Below are 24,524 nucleotides of genomic sequence, written 5' to 3' on the forward strand. Positions count from 1 at the left end.
CCCCCAATTATGTGACTTCTTTGATACCATGATCCTTGACACTGCTCCAGAGATTCAATATCTAAACTTGTGGACTTCATCTGACTGATCACAGATGGTCCAAACAAAACCCATTGTGTTACTTTCTTAAGTATAATTTTACTCCAAACAAAACCCACGGTGTGGCTTCCCTGGTGGCGCAGTGGTTGAGAGTCTGCCTGCCGATGCAGGGGACACGGGTTCGTGCCCCGGTCCGGGAAGATCCCACATGCCGCGGAGCGGCTGGGCCCGTGAGCCACGGCCGCTGAGCCTGCGCGTCCGGAGCCTGTGCTCCGCAACGGGAGAGGCCACAACAGTGAGAGGCCCGCGTACCGCAAAAAAAAAAAAAAAAAAAAAAAAAAAAACCCAAAAAACATGGTGTTACTTTCTTAAGTATAATTTTAATTGCAGAATTTGAATTCCATTTTTAAAAAACCAACAGTACATAAATGGAAATAAAAAAATTAGCAACTCACCACCTGCCAGAAAAGTATATAGCTTAACAATGGATAGCTAACCAGATAAAAGTTACATAAGCTAAACAGTAGCATATATGAGCAGGTAGAGCAAGCAGGTAGGCATTTTTGCCTGTTGAAGTGCCCTGTGTGTCAAAAGTTAAAATACTCTGTTAGGGTAAACCCTAGGGCATGTGCACTAAGACAAAGGAAGAATAAAGGCTCATATTAGATTCAGCTGACCAGTAGTAATCTGACCATATAATTTTCCGAGCTTATAACAAACAATTACAGTTTATCATACAGTTTATCTGACCGAGTAAAAATCTACAGGTGCCCCTTAGCTACCCTGGGTTGAAAGGTCACTTAGGCATTTGGTTTTTAAACATACTTACGTTGACTGCCTGTTATTGACTGTAGAGCAATTCCTATGATACATAAAGAAAAAATTTAGATATATAATTGCAAATGTAACCAACAAATATCAGACTGAGACTAAGAAAAACGAGAAGATTTTTTACACTGCACCAATAAATATTATAAGTAAAAATAACCAGCTTCACTCACGAATGCAGTTTAAACAAGAAATAATTAGATTATAACATAAAGGTTATAAACCCATGTTTAGAGAAAGAAAGGTTTAAAAAAATGATAGTTCATAATAGATAATGCCTAGAACACAAGCACTTTAAATCAAGAAGCAAATTTTTACAGTTTACAGTCTAAGGTCATGAAGTAATAGTCAATTATGCAGCAAACCTCCATTGAAAGTTTGAGCCTCTTTTTTAGCAAAATCCTGATGAGCACTCTCTCTCCTTGCCCATTAATATTTATTAAGCACCTATGATATATCAGGCTGTGTTAGGCTCTAGAGTTTGAATGGTGAGAAAAAAGATAACTGTCATAGAGATTTAGTGGGGACAATGGATATTAATCAAATAATCAGATACACAAATGAAAACCAAACTGTAATAACTACTAGGGAAGACATATAAGATATTAGGAAAGCCTCTATTAAAGGGACTTGAGCAATAAGCTCGTCAGACTTTCAGAGTGAAAACTGTTTGAAATACCTTGGATTTATTGCTCAACTCACTTTCCCAAATATTTTTATTCTCATTAAGTTTTTGTCATTCAAAATCTTAATAGAGTAAATGTAAAAAAGAAAAGCCTCTAATTTATAACCCAATTTACAAGTCAAGGGTGCTCGCCTGACTTTCTTATAGCATCAAACTCAGCATTCTCTTCTTTTATGTTCAAAGAAAGCTTTCTTAAAGGTTAAGTAGGAAAACACAATGGAATCCCAGAGCCTTAGCAAAAGGAGTGGGATTGGGGCCTAGCAATTATAGCTGAAGAAAATCTGGACCAGATCAACAATTACTAGAAACTTGGAAAGTTATATATTTAAATAGCATCAGTGTGATCATCAGTTGCTCACCAGGTAGTATGACTAATAACTTGGGACCAGGAAAATTCACCTAGAATAACACAGCAAGGGTTTCAGTGATGCTGACATGGCTTCAACTCCACTTTCCACCATGACAGCTGAGAAGCTATCCTGGAATGTGGGGAGGAGGTCTGAAGTCTTCCCCATAACAACAAATAATGTTTGGGAATGGCCACCGCCAACCTTAGACCTTGCATAAATGTTATCTGATTTTTAAAATTACTTATGACCAAACTTTTAAACAAAAGTCAAGGTTCTGATAGAAAGGAGAAACATACACTCATGGTATCTAAAAGGGCATTCTTGAAATACTCAGTACCTGTATTTCATGGTTTTAGGCATCCTTAATTTTGTAGAAGTGATAAAACTCCTCTACTTAAAAATATTCAACAATTCCTTTTTGAAAACACAAATTCCTCAACAAGGCAAGAGAAATCCTCTTGAATGTATTCTATGAACTCTCCCCTACTTTAATCTCAGTATTGCCAAACTTTTTAGTTCCTTGCACTATAATATATTTTTATGTTTCTATACCTTTGCTCTTGTTTCCTTCTGAAACATCCTTCTCCATCTTCTTCACTTGGCTAACTTTTACATGTCATTTAACAACCCCTTAGATATTCTATCTCCAGAAAGCCTTTTTGGATTCTCTTAGGCTAGAATTTCCCATGGTATTCTGGAAACATCTCTAGCACTGTAATTTCTACTGGCTTCTTGATGAGGATATTCTCTCAAGAATGGGAGCTCACTGAATCTCCTACCCTTAGCACTGTACCTGGCACATAGCAGACACTCAGTGAAGGTTTACTGGCTTAAGTAAATAATTATTTTGTACCTTGTTGATAGCAGGATAACATCCTCTGAATGATTTCTGGTACTGGTATGCCTAGGTAGATGGACAGCTGATGGTAATCAAGGGAGATATTCTCAATGGGATTCTCCTTCACTTTGTCAATATCTTCTTGCTTCATCCCAAGGCGCAGAAGAATATCTGAAACTTTTTTCCAAATTGAATTGAATTGTGACTCAGTGAGACCATTCATCAAAATCTCACTAAGGAGGATATCCCTGTATTTGCACAGCCTCAGGATGTCTGCAGACTTAGAGAGATCAGAAGATGGTGGTTCCATATTCCAGCCTTTTTTGGGTGTGGGGAACACATTCAAATGTTTTATGAGAGCTAATAGGAGGTATAAGTCAAACTGTTTGGACTGTGGCAGCTCCTTGTTTGGGGGATAAAGCAGATGCCATGCTCCACCCAAAGGGTGATTGGTCCAAAGATGGTTGTAGTAGGGTTCCAGTACATTCTTGTGTATAAGAAGCTCTTTTTTCAAAAGAGGGGGTGGCATAGCCTCATCAAATATTTGCCGAACAATGTCAGTACCAGAAACAATAATTATATGAAGCAGATGATAGAAATAATTATAATCAAGTTTGAAGATAGGCATTTCATCTGAAAATGAATTTTGAGAAGTCAAAAGATTCCACATTAATGCTCTTTTTCTATGTGATTTCTTGCATTACATCCTAAGCTCCTGTAGGACAGGCACTATTCCAAAAGAATGAAGTACAGTACAGTGCTTTGTCACAGTCAGTGCTCAAGAAGCATGCTGCTATCTGTCTAGCTGTCAAAAAATCAAAACAAAAACAGTATGTTCCAAGCAAAAGTAATCACAAAAACTAATCACTATAGAAGGCTTTCAGCCATCCAGGGTTTTGTTCAAATAAATGAGCTTTGGCCACGAAATGGGATAAAAGTATTAAGTCTTTGAAAATTCTGAAGACTCTCAAGAATGGTAACTGCCAGTGTTTAGTTATACTTTACTTAGGCAATTATATTCTATCTTAATCATCATTGTACAGTAAAACTTTTTGTGATGAAAATATTTTAGATTTTCACTGTCCACTAGCCACTGAACAGTGGAAATGCTGCTTGTCTGACAAAGGAACTGAGTTTGAAACTTTATCTAATTTTAATGAGTTTAAATTTAAACAGCCACATATGGCTAGTGACTACTGTATTAGACAATGCAGAACTATAGCAAGAAACATAAAGTGATTTAGTGCCTTGCTTCTCAAAGTACAGTCCACTGGCCAGCAGCAGCAGCAGCAGCCACATGGAGCCTGCTAGAAATACAGAATCTCAGGTCTCACCCCAGAGATACTGAATTGGCACCGATATTTTAACAAAATCACAGATGATTCAAATATATATTAAAGTTTGAGACTCACTGATCTTAAGAACCTCTTGTTCTTATCCTTTCAAAAAATAAATTAATGATTAAGTAGGTATTTCATCAATGAAATGGAATAAGGCATGAGACTGAACTATTTGATATTTTTCTGGTTTAGTAGCACTTCCCAAAGAGGAAGGTAGACTGAAGTGAATTAGAAATAAGAATTTGGTATATGATGGTATATTTTTTAAAATTATAAAATATGTGTTTATTATAAAGTGCAACTTTATTATTTTATCCTTCAGATTCTGTGTTTCAAAAGATTTTTAAAGTAATATTCTTGTTTGATATACTTGACATGAACTGTGGAGGCAAACAAGGTTACAAAGCAAATGACTCAAGGAGCTTTCTCTGGGCTGCCAAATAAGAAGCTGGCTAGGATCAGGGACATCCATTCTCCCTAGCAAGAAGGAATGCCACCAGACTACTCTTCCATGGGTCCAGGAGCCCTTAAGCTCTCCAAGTGCTGAGCAGCTGGCATTGCCTAGCACACTCCTAAGGAGCTGACACCTAAGTTTAGACGACTTGGCCTTGAGCCCCAAATGTTCATTCTTTCCATTTCACCCTTTTAACAGGGAATGCAACAAGTGAGGAGTTGGTAGGGAACATCAGCAGAAGCTCAATCTGTGTAGTCACAGCTATGCACCAAACCCAGCAAACCTCTCTATAGGTGCAAGGTAATGTGATACCCATATACCTGCTGATCTTTCTGTCCATGAATTCCAGCCTACACCAAGTGATGTTTGTTAGTGTAAACCCAAGTGCAGAGAATGACAAACTCAAAGAAACACATGGTTGTTAATGGCATGATTCTTTACAGAGCAAGTCAAAATTTTTAACACACTTTTCAACAGGAGACATATGAAAGTAAAATATACCTTTTGTACCAAATTTTAAACTGATCTTCGGTCTTATATCGCTATCATCTATTTTCAGAGACATCAACTTTTTATAACTGCAAATGGAAAAAAAATTAGGTTAAAAAAGTCAGTCAAGATTTCTAGTATCAGCATGGCTAAGTCAGTGAGCATTTTCTTCTCCTCCTTCTGGCAATAATTTAAAAGCAAAGGAGAAAAATAAAAGAACAAATAAAAAACACCAACAGTAACAACCCTACATTGCCATTTTCATTAGAATTCGGAGGCAAGTAGAATTGCTAGATTTCACACAAAAAGAATCACATGACTAGCTTATTTGCAAGAAGACTATTTGGTAGTAGGAAAAAAGAAATCTTTGCACTGTAAAAAGGCAGCAAATCTGGAACTCCTCCCAGACCCTCCTCCACCACAGTATCTTCTTACCAATAACTATTCCAAGAAAACTCAACTCATTTAATGACTAGTGATTAAAAAAGAGAGAAAGAAACTGGCATAGCATCAATACAAATAATTAGAAAAAAATTGAGGGAAAAAGTAGCAAAATTTATTAAATAGACTAAACACTAAGTAAATGCTGCTATGAAACAGATGAAAAAACTTGTGGCTTGGCTTTGAAATGAACTCTCCCACAGAAAACAATACAAAAAAAAAAAAAAAAAGGGACAGAGATGTTGGTTTTGTGGTGGTGGTTGTTAACTGATTTTATGTCCAGCACCAGCATAACACTGCTAATCAGCTACTACATTGAAAACACTTTAAACTCTAACAATATAAAGTACTGGCAAAGATACTGAGTAAAAGGAATTCTCCTACACTGAAAGGGGGAGTGTAAATTAATAAAAGCACTGCGGGAAACCAACCATGGAGCACATCCTACAGCTTGCATGGGCAAAGGAGCAAATTTCGCACTTCTGCCTAACTCTTAAGCACAGTCTCCAGTCCCACTTCTCTGAGAAATATGGCTATAGATGGCCAGTCGGTACAGAGCACATACTATGGCCCACTCAGACAAGGGAGCAAATTCGAGCTCTCACCCCTCTGAGAAGCATGCCCACATATACCTAGCAACCACGAAGCACATCCTACAGCCCGCCTGGGCAGGGAGTCAAGCCAGGTGCCATACCTAACTATTGAGCATAGCCTCTGGCCCTGGATAATCAGGAAGCCAGAACAGTGGCCCTGAGCAGCCTCAGAGCCCAACCTAAGGTACTTTCCAGTTGCAGAACCCAGCCTAACACCTAATGCAGCAGCAGAGCCTAGATATAGCCCTGCTGAATGCTACCTATGTAATCACTCAAGCAGGGAGCCCAGCCAGTAACCTGCCCAGCATCAGAGGACAGCCTCTGGTCCCATTACACCAAGGGATCCAGACAGCAACCCTGACATTTTCTGCCCCACCAAAATGTGGGGTACAGCTGAAGGCCACACCTCACCCAAGAGCAGAGCACAACAAACAACCTATCTGATTGTAAAGCCCATCCTGTGGCCCTGCCCAACTTTGGGGCACAGCCTGTGGCCCTGCCTGATTGCAAAGTACAGCCTGACATCTCATCTGACCATGAAGCCTGGCCTGTGGTCCCACCTGAATGTAGAATCCAGCCACTGTTTCCATCTGCTCAGGAAGCACACCTTGAAGCCCCACCTGACCAGGAACAATTGCAGAGCATGGCCTGCAACCCTGCCCAATCACAGAATCCAACCGGTGACAACACCCAGTCAGGGAACAAAGACTGTGAATGTGCCCAACCAGAGGTGATTACAGAACACAGCTAGTAACCCCACCTGACCACAACATAGCCATCAGCCCGACTTGACCTGGGAGCCCATCTAGCAGCCCCAATTGAACATGGAAACCAGCAACCAGCCCCACCCAACAGCACCCCACCTCCAACCTCAGAGCACAGACTGTGGCTTCACAGAAGTAGAAAACCCTATGGGAAGTTCTATTTACCTGTAGATGCTACCAGCTGACTGGTGAAGGTCCTTCCTTGCCATAACAAACCTGTAAACTCTGCAAGTGGAGACCATGTACTCAAATGTGCAGATACCAATGCAAGTATACAAAGATCATGAAGAATCAGTTATGATGCCACCACAAGAAACTAATAAACTTCCAATAAGTGACCCTAAAGAAATGGAGATCTATAGACAGTGCAAAGAATTCAGAATAATCCTATTAAAGAAGTTCAGTGAACTACAAGAACACACAAACAACTAACTGAAATTAGGAAAACAATGCATGAACAAAGTTAAAAGGTCAACAAAGAAATAGAAACCATAAAGAAAAAAATAACTCACAAGTCCTAGAGTTGAAGAATACACTGACTGAACTGAAAAATATAATAGAGAGCTTCAACAACAGACTTGATCAAGCAAAAGAAAGAATCAGTGAACTCAAAGACAGATCATTTGAAATTACCCAATCAGAGGTGGAAAAAGAACAAAGAATGAAACTAGTAAAGAAAGATTACGGGACGTATGGGACAACAATAATAGAAACAATATACTAGTATGGTAATCCCAGAAGGAGAAGAGAAAGAGAAAGGGATGGAAAGAGTATTTAAAGAAATAATGTCCCTTTCCCAAACTTAAGGTGAGAAATGGACATCCAGATTCACAAGGCTCAAAGGACCATAAATGGGTTGAGCCTGAAAAAGACTACATTGAAATGCATTGTAATTAAACTGACAAAAGTAAAAGACAAAGAGAGACCTTTGAAAGTAGAGAGAAAAGCAACATTGCCTTGAAATCAGTCCTGGCAATGATTTTTTTAATTTGACATCAAAAGCACATGCAAAAATAAATAAGTGGGACTACATCAAACTAAAAAGCTTCTGCACAGTGAAAGAAACAGTCAACAGAATGAAAAGGCAACCTACAGAACAGGAGAAAATATCTGCAAATCATACATCTGATTAGGGGTTAATATCTAAAACATATAAGTAAGCCATACAATTCAACAGCAAATAAATAAATAATCCGATTTAAAAAGGCAAAGAACCTGAATTAACATTTTTCCAAAGAAGATATAAAATGGCCAACATGTACAGGAAAAGATGTTCAACATCACCAATCATCAGAAAAATGTAAATCAAAACTACAATGAGATATTACCTCACACCTGTCGATAGAGCCACTAGGGGAAACAGTATAGAAGTTCCTCAAAAAATTAAAAATAGAATTGATCCAGCAATCCCACTTCTGGGTATATATTATATGTCCAAAGGAAATACAATCTCTGTCTCAAAGAGATACCTACACCCCCATGTTCATTGAAGCATTATTTACAATAGCCAAAATGTGGAAAATGACTTAAGTGTCTGTTAATGGATGAATAGATAAAGAAAATGTGGCCTATATATACCATGGAATACTATTCAGCCATAAAAAGGAAATCCTGCCATATGTGATAACATGGATGAACTTGGAAGGCATTATGCTAAGTGAAATAAGCCAAACAGAGAAAGACAAATACTGTATGATCTCATTTATATGTGAGAGCTAAAAAACCCTGAACTCAGAAACACAGAGTAGACTGGTGGTTGCCAGGGGTGGGGGTGGGGTGTGGGAAATGGGTAAAGGGGTCAAAAGGTACAAACCAGGGGTCCAAAGTACAGCATGTGACTATAGTTAATAATGCTATATTGTATACTTGAAAGTTGTTAAGAAAGTAGATCTTAAAAGTTCCCATCAGGGCTTCCCTGGTGGTGCAGTGGTTGAGAGTCTGCCTGCCGATGCAGGGGACATGGGTTCGTGCCCTGGTCCGGGAAGATCCTACATGCCACGGAGCGGCTAGGCCCGTGAGCCATGGCCACTGAGCCTGCTCGTCTGGAGCCTGTGCTCTGCAACGGGAGACGTCACAACAGTGAGAGGCCCACGTACCGCAAAAAAAAAAAAAAAAGTTCCCATCACACAAAAAATCTATGTGAGGTGATGGATGTGTTAACTAAACTTATGGTGGTAGCTGTTTCATATATACATATATATAAAATCATCATGTTGTACACCTTAAACCTACACAATGTTATATACTAGTTATAGCTCAATAAAGCTAGAAATTAAAAGACCAGCAGCAATATGGAAAAAATAAATAGATCATGACCAATTGCTATTTATTCTTGGAAAGCAAAGTTGATTCAACATTTGAAAATAAATTGATGTAATTCAACATATTAACAGATTAAAGAAGAAGAAAACCATATGATCATCTCAATGCATGCAGAAAAGCATTAGTTCACTATCCATTCATGATAAAAATTTTCAGAGAAGTAGGATGAAAAAAGAATCTCTTCAATCTAAAAAAGGGTACCTGTAAAAATTCTACAGCTAACAGCATACTAAATGGTGAAAAACTGAAGACTTCTTCCTAAGATCTAGAAAAGGCAAAGACGTCTGCTCTCACAAGTGTATTCAACATTGTACTAGAGGACCGAGACCATGCAATAAGTAAGGGAAAATAAACAAAAAGCATATAGATTGCAAAAAAAGAAATAAAGTTGTCTTTATGTATAGATGACATGATCTTTTGTAGAAAACCTCAAAGAATCTATAAACGATATTAAAATTATTAATTATCAAGTCACAGGATACAAGATCGACACAAATCAATTCTGTATAACACAAATAACTAGAAATTGAAAATTTTAAATTATCATTTGCAATAACATAAAAAGTCAAATACACATGGATAATCTAACAAAATATTTATAAGATTGTACAAATAAGACTATATACACAGAAGACTACAAAACATTCCTAAGAGGCATCAAAGAAGACCCAATTAAGTGAAATTAATTATACACCATCTTCATGGATGGGAAGTCTCAATATTGTTAAGATGTAAATCATCCCCAAATTGACCTACAAATTCAATGCAATCAAAATCTCAGCAAGAAGTCTGGAGAAATTTATAAGGTGTTTTTCTAAGATTTATCATGTAATAGCAAAGGATCTAAAATTAAAAAATAGTTTTGAAAATTTAAGCGAATGCAAATTAAAACCACAATAAGACACCATTACACATCTTTTAACATGGCTGAAATGTTTAAAATTGATAATACCAAGTGCTGGAGAGAATGCAGAGAAACTAGAATTCTCTTATTATGGTGGTGAGAATGACAAAATGTACAGCTACTTTGAAAACAGTTTGGCAGTTTCTTATAACATTAAACACATACCATATGACTCAGCAATCCTGCTCCTAGGAATTTATCCAAGAGAAATGAAAGCATACATCTATACAAAGAGTAACACATGAATATTTATATAGCAGCTTTATTTATAACAGCCTAAAACCAGAAACAATTCAAATGTCATCAACTGTTAAATGAATAAATAAGTTATAGTACATCTATACAAAGGAAGACTACTCAACAACAAACAAAAATGAACTACTGATATATGCAATAACAAGGATGAATCTCAAAAGCATTATGCTAAGTTAAAAAAAATCCAGATGCAAAAGGCTTTCCTACTAGAGGATAGTCAGAAAAAAGCAATATTAATCAGAACAGAAATCATATCAGTGGTTACCACGGTTTGGAAGTTGGAGGGGGGAATGACTATGTAAGAGATTTTAGAGAAACTTGGGATGATGGAAATACTCTTGATCATGGTAGTGGTTACTCGGCTGTATAAAAATAAAATCATTTAAAACGTATATTTTTAAAAAGTGAACTTTACTGTATATGAGCTATAGCCTGAAAAACTGACCTATAAAAAAATTCAGTGTTTAGAAATGCATTTATAATTAGTACATTTATCAAGAAAGCAAGGAGATGATTACTGTGAAGGTCAGGATAACAGTTACCTAGAAGAGGATGAGCTGGGGGAGAGGGGAACAGTGAGTGCTTCTGGGGTGCTGATAAAATTCTATATGGGTGGAGCCACAAGACTGTCTGCTTCATAATTCGTTTTTAAACTCTGCATTTATATTTTGTGAGCTTTTATTTATGCATATTTTAATAACAATAAAGCATTTTAATGTTAAAAAAACAACCAAACTTTTTTGTCATTCATTCACAAAACCTCATGAGGTAGCTCTTCCACTTTTGGTAATAAGGTCCAATTATCAGAGGGTTTCCCACAGAAAATAACTATAAAACTTAGGCAAATTACAAAAAGCAACTACTTGAAGGCACAGAGAGCAGAGAAACAAACCAACTCTGCTGTAGGGGGTATATGCTCGAGGAGAAGAGAAGAGGAATGTATGAAATTAAGTTCACCAATTTTAGAGCTTTGAGCCTGAGGCTAAGTATACCATGGTAGAAAACAAAGGTCTCCTTGGCTGAAGGAACCAGAAAATTGAAGCCACGGAACCATGGCTGCTGAAGAGTGTGGGGGAATCCCAGAAAGGAAAGTCAGAGAAGAGATCCCCCAAGTTTTTCCAGCCACATCTCTGACTGACTGCTGGACCATATGTGTGGAACAGACTCAAAGTAGCTCAGCTAAAGGCTGAAGTTCTGAATTGAGACTGGAACCACCATCCAAGGAAAACAGGTTCGCAGTTCATCTCCAAATAAGTTAATTTGCCTGTCAAACAAAAGTAACATACTAATTGTAGAATAATGGAAGTTAGAATCTCTACATCTGTCATGTATTTATTGGGTACCAGCTATATGCCAGGCATTAGGTTATGTACTGGGAATATAGCAGTAAGCAAGTTAAAGTTCTTGCCCTCAAGGAGGCTACAGTCAAATGGAGAAGAGAGCCTAGAAAGTGTAACAGAACTTAGTAAATGTTTTAATAGGAGAAGTGAAGGGAATATGTGATTGAAACACCTAATGCAAAGTAAAAATGATTTTCTGGAAGTTTTAACCAGGCAAAGCCAAAGGAGTGGCATATTCTAGGGAAGTCCTAGAGGTAAAACAGATGGCACACTTAAGAACTAAAAGAAGCTCAGTATAGTTCGTGTATGTATAGTAAAAAAAAAGAATGACAAGAGATGACACTAGTGAGTACAGCAGGGACCAAGGTGACTAAAGAGCCAAGCTAACGAGCCTGAACTTAACTGAGAGCAATGAGAAGCCTCTGAAAGATTTTCAAGCAGAGAAGTGAAATATTTCCATTTTTTTTTAGAAAAGTGATTTTGATGGCTGAACAGACTGTTCAATAGACTTGAACAGTCAGACTGAAGAAAGGTAATACTGGAGACAAAAAGATGGGTTTAGAAGCTGTTTCAGAATTCCAAATAAAAGAAGGAGGAGATAATGGGGATATATGTATACATATAGCTGATTCACTTTGTTATACAGTAGCAACTAACAACACTGTAAAGCAATTATGCTCCAATAAAGATGTTTAAAAAAATCAAAGAAATAACTTTAGCTTAGTGGAAGCACAGGGACAGAAGTAAGGAGGCATGTACAGTATATTTAAGAAGTTGAATTGATTGGACCTAAAAAAAGTTACAGAGCAACTGTAACTGGGAAGAAATATTGTGAGTCTAGCTGTGGGCATACTGAACTATAGATCTTTTTGAAAAATAAAAATGGAAATCTTTAGCATGCAGGTAGACAGACCTAGATTTTTAAGAGTGAGATCTACAGCAGAGATAAAGATTTGGGTTTCATTAGCTCATAGGGAAAACTTAGATATCAATGTAATAACCCTGGTAGATTTTAAAATGGTAGACATTTTAAACAGAAGAAAAGAGAATCAATGGATTAGGATAAGTTTTATATTGAAATTTCTAATTTCAATAGCAACAGTCTACACCTCTATGAATTCCAACTTATATATTCCTCTGCAATACAGCTTTCTCATCTAAGAAACAGGATGATTCTAATTGTCAGACAAGCCTGGAGGCTTGAATGAGTTTTGAAAGCTAGGAGAAAGTTTTTATATCATAACAATCTAATTTAAATAACTTTAAGAAAAATACGTTTGGTTTTCAGGGAAGGATTCTTTTCATACATAAGGGGAAAGTATTCACATTTCTACTTTCCTGCTTTAGAATTTAAAAGTCTACAAAGTGGGGGGCAAAGGGGTAGAAAAATGTCAATTAAATACAATTTTTTCACACAACTGATGCTGTCTGTAAGTTTAATGGAGCTCCAGAAAGTAACAGAAAACAGAAGAAAGAAGCTACTGAAAAATACATACATGCTCAAAAAAAAGCAGAATATTTAATTTCAAGCTTACCTTGCTCCTAAATTTTCAATGGTTATATATTCATCCTTTCTCACAACTTCAAACTGCAAGTGATGAAAAAAAAATAGCCCTAAAGTAGTTCAATTTTCAAAATTCTTTAATGTTACTTTTTAGCCTTAATATTTGAAAGAAAACAATGAGGACGAAGCTATAGTGAATATAAAACAAATAAAACAGAAGAAACAAGCTATAAACAATCTTAATCAAATAACAAACTAGAGTTGGTCTTAAAAACTAGTTCTACTTTATATCACTATAGGATTTAAATGTCAAATCTAAAATACAAGACGACCATACTAAACATTAAAATATATATATATATATATATATATATATATATATATATTCCTATTTATAATTTTGGTCTGTTTACTAATTAACTGAAAATTCAACAAGATATTTCATTAATTAAAAAAATAAAATGGATACCATTTAAGTGCATTTTATGTAACAGCAACTCTATGAGATGTTCTATAGGTATTTTTATAGGAAGATGCTTAGAGACTAAAAAAGGGTTCAGAAAATCTAATATTATTTTTAACCATAGGTGGAACAGAATTAGATTATCATCCTTTGTTCATGATAATGACTTTCCTCATTGCTACAGCCATGGCCTGCTTTGTCTGTTTCTGTTTCTGTGTGTGTATGTGTGTGTGTCTTTATTTTTAAAATTTTCTTATTCTTAAGTACCACTTAAATACTACTTTGGAGAAATCAATGCAATAAAAAGATTAGAGAGCTTAATCCCATCAAAGAGAATATAGCTAGAATACTATCACTACAATTCCCAAATCTGTTTGAAGTCAAAAACATCATTCCAGTGAAGGAAAGCAAAAAAATAAGAGAAAGATACTCACCAAAATTTTGACAATTCCAGGTACCTCACATTGCAGCATCCTTACCATGTCACCTGTACATCCTTCCTTCAAACACTTTTTCCCACTAAAACTCTAAAGTTATCAATAGAAAAAAAAACAATAAGTTATCAATAGAAAAAATAATACAAACAATAAAAATAGAAAAAAACCGCTGATGTGCAAGACTGATTATATTTAAATAAAGTTAGAGGCAGATGTTGCTAGACAGTAAAAAAGATGTGAATAAACATCTGAGAGTTAGCTGTTCAAAGATAGTCCATTTCTTATACCAATGGATTTCCTATTTAAAATTTATGACTACACTTTTCTCTCTCATCATTTCTACTTCAAAATCTTCAAATAGTTATATTACAAACTAAAATGTATTTGCTGCCCCCAATAAAAGCAACTTCAAGTAAAATATACTAATTAAGTAAGTGCAAAAAGGAATACTGAATTTCTATTAGATATATGAGGATTCCAGGGAAAACGAATTTGAGTCCTTTTTCTGATTCTGACCTTGTTATTTCCTCTGGTTAAGTTACTTAGTTTTCTTTTACATCTTTCTAAAGTTGAGCAAAATGGATTGCCCTAATAATCAAAGAAAGTGAAAAGCATTTACACACTGCTTAAAAAATGAAGAATAATGCTTTATATAATGATTTTTACAATGTACAATGCAAGTTTATCTGTTTTACCTGTTAATCCTCATAAACTTATAAAGTAGGTATTTACTATCCTCACTCTATGGCTTAGGAAAATGAGTTTCAGCCTAGTGCAAAGAAAACTAGTAAGTGGCTCAATCTGGACTTGAACTCGGAACTCTCAACTTCATATACAGTGCTCTTTCTATTCCACCACAATTCCTTTATAAGTGTTTTCTGCTGTTTGCACAATGTAAACACTCTAGAACCAAACATTATAGACCCAACTTACGGCCATTACCTCATTAAAGAGTAATTAATATAGAACTGGGCTTTCGATTTCTACTTTAATTTTAGAGGCAAAGAATTCAATTTAGTTATATGACTTTAGGCAAATATAAATAATACAAATATATTTTGGGTTGTTTTGTTTTGTTTTTTGCTGTTTTGTTTGTTTGTTTGTTTGGCCGTGCTGCATGGCTTGAGGGATCTTAGTTCCCTGATCAGGGATTTAATGCTGGCCCCGGCAGTGAAAGTGCCAAGCCCTAACCACTGGACTGCCAGGGAATTCCCAATTCTACAAGTATAGTTTTGAAGACTATAAATTTATCACTGTTCTCTACCCTTAAAATAGCAACTATCCTTAAAATTATATAGTTGTCCTTTTTTTTTTATTAAGTGATTCTATTTATGTCCTTTATGTGAATATACGTAACAATATTCCTATTCTTAAGAGTATAAACTTCTAAAGGGCAGGGAACAAATTAATAGAAATCAATAAGCAAAGCAACTAGCAGAGTATTTCCTACAAAGACCTGTTTAATAAATGGTGATGATGAACAAATAGTGAGGAGAAAAGCATCAGAGAGAATAGGAAAAAAAAATGAAGGGAGAAACAAAGAGGAGGAAGGATGTGATCAGGAAGAAATGAAGAGGAAAGAGGGAAAATAGAGGAAAGAGTAGAGGAGGATATGCTGTAGTAAAGTTTTTAAGGAAGAATAAACATAATACCTGATCATTTTCACCTGGATATTTTAAATTCTTGAACTTTTTCCAACAAATTTTATGGAAGTAAACACAACAGCTTTTACTGCACATTAACTGAAAAAATCCCTGGAAAAGAATAAAAGTTGCTGATAAGAAATAATAATCCATGTAGATATAGAAAATACCACCTTAAGTCATTTTTTAAATTATTCTATAACTAGATGAGCTTTAGATGGCATTGAAAATTTATCAACAGATCACTGGTAATCAAAGAACTATACAAGTCATTTTTACATCACTAAAGACAAAAAAATAGGCAATAAGTTGAGTAAGTTAACGTAATATTTTCCACATGCTGTATAAAACAAAATATCAGAAACTTGGTGAGTGATCTTTGTAGATGAACATGTTGTCTGCCCCACTTCACCTCAACTTTTACATTTCTCTTTTCTTTCAGCCCCAATTCCATACCATTATTCCCCAAAACTTCTTTGTCATCGATCACCAGACCTTAGATTGCTATCTTAGTGAGAAATGGCTCCTGAGCTACTGCATTATCCCAAGGTATAGATTTCTTGTCTTTCCTAGTGTGCCCTCCCTGGGAACCACACTCCTGCTTCCTTTAAATAGGTACACTGCTTAGATGACAAAAATCTAAATTTTGTGGCCAAGACTTCCTGCTGCTACATGCTATCCATTTGACTGGAACCCTGATGCCTCCCTGGGAAACCACAGGACCATATCACCATGTCACTGAAACCAGGACTGACCCTGACCTGCCCCGAGCACTGCACTTCACCAGGCCTACACTTCCCAATACCCATCTTACCCTAATGAATAGATCTTGGCTTTCTCCTCCTTCCCATCTATGCCATTTGCTCTATACATCATGCTTTTCAACTCAGATTTCCAATCTTGTAGAAGTAGTCAGATTTACACTGATGATCACATCTCAGCCTATCTTGTGATTTTCCAGTCTTATTCTGATAGATCCAGGGAGAACTAGACTTCAAGTACTTTGATTGTTGGACTTCTTCAAATCAAGGCTGGTTATGTGTGTGTGTGTCCCACCCAAGGCCCATAGAAGAAATAATGATCCTTACTTAGTAACTTAATTCTTGAGGAGTGACAACCTTTCTCCTTAGTAAAATGCTAATATTCTCAACCTGTAACATTTCTAACTATAAAGAATATTTTAGATAATTTCCATTATATGATTACAAGAATATTTATTATAACTTCAGAAACTTGTGAATATTACAAAAACCCTAGCAAAGCCAATTCATTCTTTTACTGACTCAAAGGATATAAATATTTCCTGATCACAATGAATCTAAGCTCTGAGACATTCAAACAACTTCTCAACTGCATTATCACTGTAATTAAACTAAGTGCTTTTTAAACAACATTTTGGAGGAATCAGGCTCCCTGACTTCAGACTATACTACAAAGCTACAGTAATCAAGACAGTGTGGTACTGGCACAAAAACAGAAAGATAGATCAATGGAACAGGATAGAAAGCCCAGAGATAAACCCACGCACATATGGTCAACTTATCTTTGATAAAGGAGGCAGGAATGTACAGTGGAGAAAGGACAGCCTCTTCAATAAGTGGTGTGGGGAAAACTGGACAGGGACATGTAAAAGTATGAGATTAGATCATTCCCTAACACCATACACAAAAATAAGCTCAAAATGGATTAAAGACCTAAATGTAAGGCCATACACTATCAAACTCTTAGAGGAAAACATAGGCGGAACACTCTATGACATAAATCACAGCAAGATCCTTTTGGACCCACCTCCTAGAGAAATGGAAATAAAAACAAAGATAAACAAATGGGACCTAATGAAACTTCAAAGCTTTTGCACAGCAAAGGAAACCATAAACAAGACCAAAAGACAACCCTCAGAATGGGAGAAAATATTTGCAAATGAAGCAACTGACAAAGGATTAATCTCCAAAATTTATAAACAGCTCATGCAGCTCAATAGCAAAAAAACAAACAACCTAATCCAAAAATGGGCAGAAGACTTAAATAGGCATTTCTCCAAAGAAGATATACAGACTGCCAACAAACACATGAAAGAATGCTCAACATCATTAATCATTAGAGAAACGCAAATCAAAACTACAATGAGATATCATCTCACACCAGTCAGAATGGCCATCATCAAGAAATCTAGAAACAATAAATGCTGGCGAGGGTGTGGAGAAAAGGGAACACTCTTGCACTGCTGGTGGGAATGTGAATTGGTACAGCTGCTATGGAGAACAGTATGGAGGTTCCTTAAAAAACTAAAAATAGAACTACCATATGACCCAGCAATCCCACTACTGGGCATATACCCTGAGAAAACCATAATTCAAAAAGAGACATGTACCAAAATGTTCATTGCAGCTCTATTCACAATAGCCCTGAGATGGAAACAACCTAAGTGTCCATCATCGGATGAATGGATAAAGAAGATGTGGCACATATATACAATGGAATATTACTCAGCCATAAAAAGAAACAAAATTGAGCTATTTGTAATGAGGTGGATAGACCTAGAGTCTGTCATACAGAGTGAAGTAAGTCAGAAAGAGAAAGACAAATACCATATGCTAACACATATATATGGAATTTAAGAAAAAAAAATGTCATGAAGAACCTAGGGGTAAAACAGGAATAAAGACACAGACCTACTGAGAATGGACTTGAGGATATGTGGAGGGGGAAGGGTAAGCTGTGACAAAGCGAAAGAGAGGCATGGACATATATACACTACCAAACGTAAGGTAGTAGATAGTGGGAAGCAGCCACATAGCACAGGGAGATCAGCTCGGTGCTTTGTGACCGCCTGGAGGGGTGGGATAGGGAGGGTGGGAGGGAGGGAGACGCAAGAGGGAAGGGATGTGGGAACAGATGTATATGTATGACTGATTCACTTTGTTATAAAGAAGAAACTAAAAAAAAAAAACCAATATTTTGATGCATGATAATATAATAATTTTTATCTAAGTTTAACTTTATAATCACATTTTTAAAATACTCAGTTAATTGGTAATTATAGTACCTTATAATTGGTGTTCTTTAAAATGTCAGCTTCACAAGATCGCTCACAATCTAGATAACTGCAAATGGTCTGCTTCATTATATTACCCTCAGTTGTCTTGATGAAATTGTTAAGAAGGTCCTAAATTTTTAAAATAAAAATAAATCTCATGAATCAGTAATAAAAAGACTACAACACTTATCTTACCTTAAGTTATATGTCCATTTCATATCCTTTTTTGAAGGTGTTGTATATATTTTTTTAAAATAGTCATAGAACCTATTTCCCTCATTCAAAGTAAACAATACATAGAAAGGCCCTAAATAAGAAATACTACACTTCTTATTGAATACAAACATGGAGAAAGGACAAAAGTCTATGTTCAAAGCTGTATGTCTACTCTTCATTCTAACTCATAACACCTAGCATGTTCCTAACAAGAATTACTTGCTCTGATATAAATACAGAGAGACCACAAATCATTGGAAACCCAAGAGAGTCCTTGCTAGAACTGGCCCCCAAGACACCATGTTGGCAGTGGAACTACTGTAGTGGTGCAACAGGCTGCTCAGCCAGAAGGGGCAGAGGCAGGGTACAGAAGTATGTTTCCAGTGTTCAGAGTTACAACTTGGAATGCAATTTCCATATTTTAAAATGCTAGTTAAAGGTTTGTGAAACACGTTATCAAGTCTAAGTTAAACAGGTCCTTAATGCTGTCCCTTAGAGGGACATACCCCTATATATTGAGGGTATAAGACATGATAAAATAAACCTCTACAGACTATTTTACCAATCAAGTCATCATTCATAACATTTGTTTAATGGCATTCAGAATTTTATGAGAAATAAAAATGTTTTGACCAAGTTGACTAGAAAATTTTAAGTATTAAGAGAGAAATAAAGAAGCAGCATTCAAGGACCTATCAATATGAAAGTAGTATATCCTGTGAGGATAACCAATAGTCAAGTGGAGATGCTGAAAACAAAGGGATAGGACTCATAGTAGGTATATAACTACTGTGGTTTCACAAATCTGACACTTAATAGTTCAATATTGATCTGTTGAGTCTCCTACCAAAATCTGTTCCTTGTTCCTTACTCCTCATCTTCTGCCTCAGTCACTGATATTCACTCATTCAATAAATATTTACTGAGTGCCTGTTATGGGCCAGGTTGTTATGAATGTTAAGGGATGTTAAGGATACAGCGGTGAACTTAGCAGGTTAATACTTAGTCCTCATGGGACTTACATCAATTTCATCTACCACAATCTATTTAGGTTCAAGCCAGTAGTCTTGAAGTCATCCATTGTATAATTATTCCATCACCCTTTACATGCAATATATTAGCAAGTACTGTTGAGTCTTCTCCCAGAATATGCTGCAAATTTTTCTAATTCTCTATCCATTGCTACCACTCTATGTCTCACCTACATTACTGACTATAACAACTGCCTAACTGGTCCACCTCTTCCTTGCCTACTGTGTTCAAAGCACTCTCTGCAAAAAAAAACCGAAAGATCATTGTCAGTTCCTTGCTTAAAACTCTTCAATGGCTTCCCACTACCTAAAACAAAATCCAGAACCCTTACCAAGACTGACTGCAAGGTCCTACAGAACCTGCAGAATCTGAACCCAGTACACCTAGCCATCTCTGGTCCATCTCTTCACATTCATCTCTAGCCTCACTCACTATAAAATTCATGATTTTATATTTTCAGTTCCTCAAATTTGCCCTTCAAGGCCTGAGGGCCTTTCCACATTCAATTCTGCTTACCTAGAATGCTCTTATCCAACTCTTTACAGAGCTAGTTCCATCCTCAACCTTCTGCTTCCGACTTAAAATATCATCTCCCAGATAGGCCTTTCCTAACCACTACACATAGATACACATACACATTTATGCATATATACATATAGACAAATATGGATATATGCAGGTATACAAGTGTATGTCTGTGTGTTCTCTATCTTCTCTGTCCCAGTCCCTTGTTTTTCTTTAGAACACTAACTACAATTTGTAACTATTTTATTAATATTTTTTTAACTTTCTGAACTCCTCCTTTACCGTAAATACAGAAACTCTTCAAAGTCCTAAATTCTATAAGTCATATTTTACTATAATTTGATTATAACACCCCACTGTTTAAAAGTTTTGAGGGGTTTCACATGACCCTCAAGATACAGTCTGAGCTCCTTACTTGGTTTATAAAGACTTACATGATCTAGCTAACATTACCTTTAACATTTACCTCTAAAATTCATGATAAAAGGACAGGATATTATTTTTTTTTGAAAAAAAGTAACATTCATCACAACAAGAAAACTCTTGGTAGATGATAGCTGAAATAATCATTGAAATCAAAAATTCAATAGAAGGATTGAAACAAGGGTAATGCTGAAAATAGTAACAATATGAAGGGACACTCCCCTGCTAGGGTGCCAGCAACTCTAGGAGTATAGTCTTCCCCCCAACAGGGTGAGTTCATCTAAGGAGACACATGAGGATAGGAGCAACTGGGGCAGCGCAGGCCTCTGGTGGTACTCACCTGAAACTCCTCAGTGCCAGATAAAGGGGTACAGGCCAGCCCTCTAAGTTTTCTTAAAGAAAAACTAATCACAGTGTTTGGGAAGTAGGACTTTTGGTGGGCTGACAGGCATAGGCACCACTTATAACAGATTAAGAACATGCTGGCCTAGAGCCAGAGCACAACAATGGAAGCCCTCTGCTCTATTGGACATTAAACCTTTAGCTATTGGATTTTAACTTAAGAAGTATGGAGAGAGAGGGCTGGAGAAGAGTCCAGGGCATCTGGAATGGTGGCTGGTTACCCAACTATTCTTGAAGCAGCCACTATTTTCCAAGCAGTATGGAAATATTTTAACATTATAAGAACTAATATGGGGCTTCCCTGGTGGCACAGTGGTTGAGTCCACCTGCCAATGCAGGGGACACGGGTTCGTGCCCCGGCCCAGGAAGATCCCACATGTCATGGAGTGGCTAGGCCCATGAGCCATGGCCGCTGAGCCTGTGCGTCCGGAGCCTGTGCTCCGCAACGGGAGAGGCCACAACAGTGAGAGGCCCACGTACCGCAAAAAAAAAAAAAAAAAGAACTAATATGATAGCACTAGTGTATACTGGCTGAATATTAGCTCTATGCAAAAAAAGATGAAGTTAAGAAAATATCCTATAAAGTAGAACAAAAAGACAAAAAATTAGGGACTTCCATGGTGGTTCAGTGGTTAAGACTCCATGCTCCCAATGCAGGGGGCCCTGGTTTGATCCCTGGTCTGGGAACTAGATCCCACATGCCGCAACTAAAGATCCCACATGCCGTGGAAGACCAGGCACAGCCAAATAAATAAATAAATATTTAAAAAAGAAAAGACAAAAAATAAAAATTAGCAAAGAAATAAGAAAACCAGAAATTCAGTCCAGGATGTCAAGTATGTGAATAAAAGACATTTCAAAAAGAAAAGAGAAAATGAAGAAGAAATCATCAAATAAATAAAAAAAGAAAATGTCCCAGAACCAAAAAACATAAGTTCAGAACACTAGGAATATACAGAATATCCTAAAAATTCCCAGAAAAAAAAAGGTTATAACAAAAGATTGATAATCAGAACATCAAATTTCTCAAAAATACTACTGTTGGAAGTTAGAAGATAACAGAAACACAATTTTAAAAATTTAAGGAAAATGATTTTCAACCTACAATTTTATGCCCAGGTAATATATAAGTAAAGTGTACAAAGAAAAAATTATTTTGAGACTTGAAAGAGCTCAAAAAATTTATCTCCCAAGCAAGTACCCTTTTCCAGGAAGCTGCTGGATGAGCTGCACCACCAAAACAAGGGACTATACCTAGAAAGAGGAAAACTTGAGATCCAAGAAATAGAGGATCTACAAAGGAAAGGGGTGAGGGTATTCCCAGTAATAGAGTAAAGGGAAGCCCTAAGGCCAATTTAATAAAAACTTATAACTATTAGTAGGATGGGGAAGTGAAGTGTGTTATGTGAAGGAGATGTATAAGGAAGCTACTAAACTCTCCTCTTCCACAGTGGGAAGTCAAAAGATAATATCTAAGATGGAGAAATTTTTAAAATAGCAGTATAGCTTTTAAAAATACAGGTAAAGGGCTTCCCTGGTGGCGCAGTGGTTGAGAGTCTGCCTGCCGATGCAGGGGACACGGGTTCATGCCCCGGTCCGGGAGGATCCCACATGCCGCGGAGTGGCTGGGCCCGTGAGCCATGGCCGCTGAGCCTGCGCGTCTGGAGCCTGTGCTCCGCAACGGGAGAGGCCACAACAGTGAGAGGCCCGTGTACCGCAAAAAAAAAAATAAAATAAAATAAAAAATAAAAATAATAAAAATACAGGTAAATATCAAAGGAAAATACCTAGAGGGTTGGAAGAAGTTACCCATAGTCCGGAACTACAATTAGAGATGATAAACCACAGACCGTTAATTTTTAAGCCTTTTAATATTACTTGACAAACTGCATACATGTATTACTTTGCATAAAATAAAAATAAGAAAGTTTGGATAAGAAATAAAAATATTTTAAAAGGAGAAGGAAAAGAAGAAAAACAACCAAGACCAGGTAGGGGTTGCTCCAGGTAAACACAGAAAGTCAATATTTTTCAAAAATGTATAAAATTACTACTTTATTAGGTCAAAGTTAAAAGTCATATGATTATCCTGGCCAACACCAAAGACTGCCTGCTTATTCTATTGATTACTGAGAGAGGTACACTAAAATATTCCACTCTGACTGGGAAGTCTTCTATTTCTCCTTTTAGATCTACCAGTTTTGTTGTGTTTTTTTTTCAGAAGATTCTTTTATTAAAACTGGGTGACATCGATAAGGGGACAGTACAAAAAAAATTTTGGTCCATGAAAAAAACATAAGAATTCAGTTAATAAAAACAGTTATCTTCAGGGACACTGTGTAGGAGTGCTGAGCTTCCTTCTCATGGTTCCAGCCCGGGACAGAGGTTGTCTGTCCAGTGTCACTCTGGGGAGAACCTTTCAAGGGAGGAGTGGGATAATGACAGTTAGGGGAAGACAGGGAGAAAGTTCTGCTGTCCGCAGTGTGGGACAGTCAGGGATACAGGGCTGGGGGATGTGCTCGCAGAAGCCTGAGGAGGGGGTGGGGAAGCAGGGGCTTTGTCAGTTCTGCTGGTTTAGAGCCCATGCTGAATGGGATTCCCCCTCTGTGCCCAGGTGTCTCCCACCCTGCTGTGTTCAGTCTGCGAGCCTGGGATATGCTAACTCAGGGATGATACAACCTGGAAGAATTTGAGGCTCTCCTGGAAAGATGCAAAACCATCTCAGTTGCAAGGGGCCAAGATCACAAGGTCCTGCTGCTACCTGAGGGGTCTGAAGCTTTTGAGGGCAGGGGCTGGGGAGTCACAATCCTGTGAGGCAGGGAGAGGGAAGAGTCACAAACCCAACTCAGAGCTATTCTCCAGCCCTAGGCGCTTTCACTCCTCAGTGCCCTAGAAGTCACCAGTGGGTGTCAACTGGGAAGACAAGGGACAGGAAGACAGGGATGGCCCAGGGCTTTTACCCATTTGATTTTAGGCCTGTTTCTCCATGGAAGGATGGGGGAGGCAGGGTGGAATGAATGAATGAGTCACACCTCCAAGCAACAGCAGGAAGGAACAGCCTCTGCTGGCAATGACAGTACCCTAGGTGAGGGCCCTTGGGGCTCTGACAGGGAAAGGCAAGATTCCCCCACTCAAATGCCCTGGGTTAGGACAAATAGGAGGGAATCCTAAAAAGCAGCTACAGGCAGTGTGGTGAGAGG

The 24,524-nt window shown here is 37.2% G+C and overlaps 1 protein-coding gene across 4 annotated transcripts in view; it reads right to left on the bottom strand.

Moving 5' to 3' along the window:
• The window catches only part of DZIP3 (DAZ interacting zinc finger protein 3), a 120,631-nt gene that overhangs the window by 56,163 nt on the left and 39,944 nt on the right, over window positions 1–24,524 (bottom strand). For 3 of the 4 annotated variants that reach the window (XR_014294330.1, XM_082624279.1, XM_082624278.1), the window contains exons 9-15: window positions 18,736–18,855; window positions 15,699–15,800; window positions 14,044–14,136; window positions 13,178–13,230; window positions 5,036–5,112; window positions 2,756–3,373; window positions 869–901 (exon numbers count right to left, since the gene is read on the bottom strand). Coding sequence is in view for 3 of the 4 variants with exons in the window: in XM_082624279.1 (XP_082480405.1) it covers window positions 869–901; window positions 2,756–3,373; window positions 5,036–5,112; window positions 13,178–13,230; window positions 14,044–14,136; window positions 15,699–15,800; window positions 18,736–18,855 (1,096 nt within the window). In the remaining variant the exon portion in view is untranslated. The remainder of the gene's footprint in view (window positions 1–868; window positions 902–2,755; window positions 3,374–5,035; window positions 5,113–13,177; window positions 13,231–14,043; window positions 14,137–15,698; window positions 15,801–18,735; window positions 18,856–24,524) is intronic. The other variant, XM_082624280.1, reaches the window with a different exon arrangement.

Source organism: Mesoplodon mirus (genome assembly GCF_964341445.2).
Source record: "Mesoplodon mirus genome assembly, chromosome: 6".
Classification (NCBI taxonomy): domain Eukaryota; kingdom Metazoa; phylum Chordata; class Mammalia; order Artiodactyla; family Ziphiidae; genus Mesoplodon; species Mesoplodon mirus.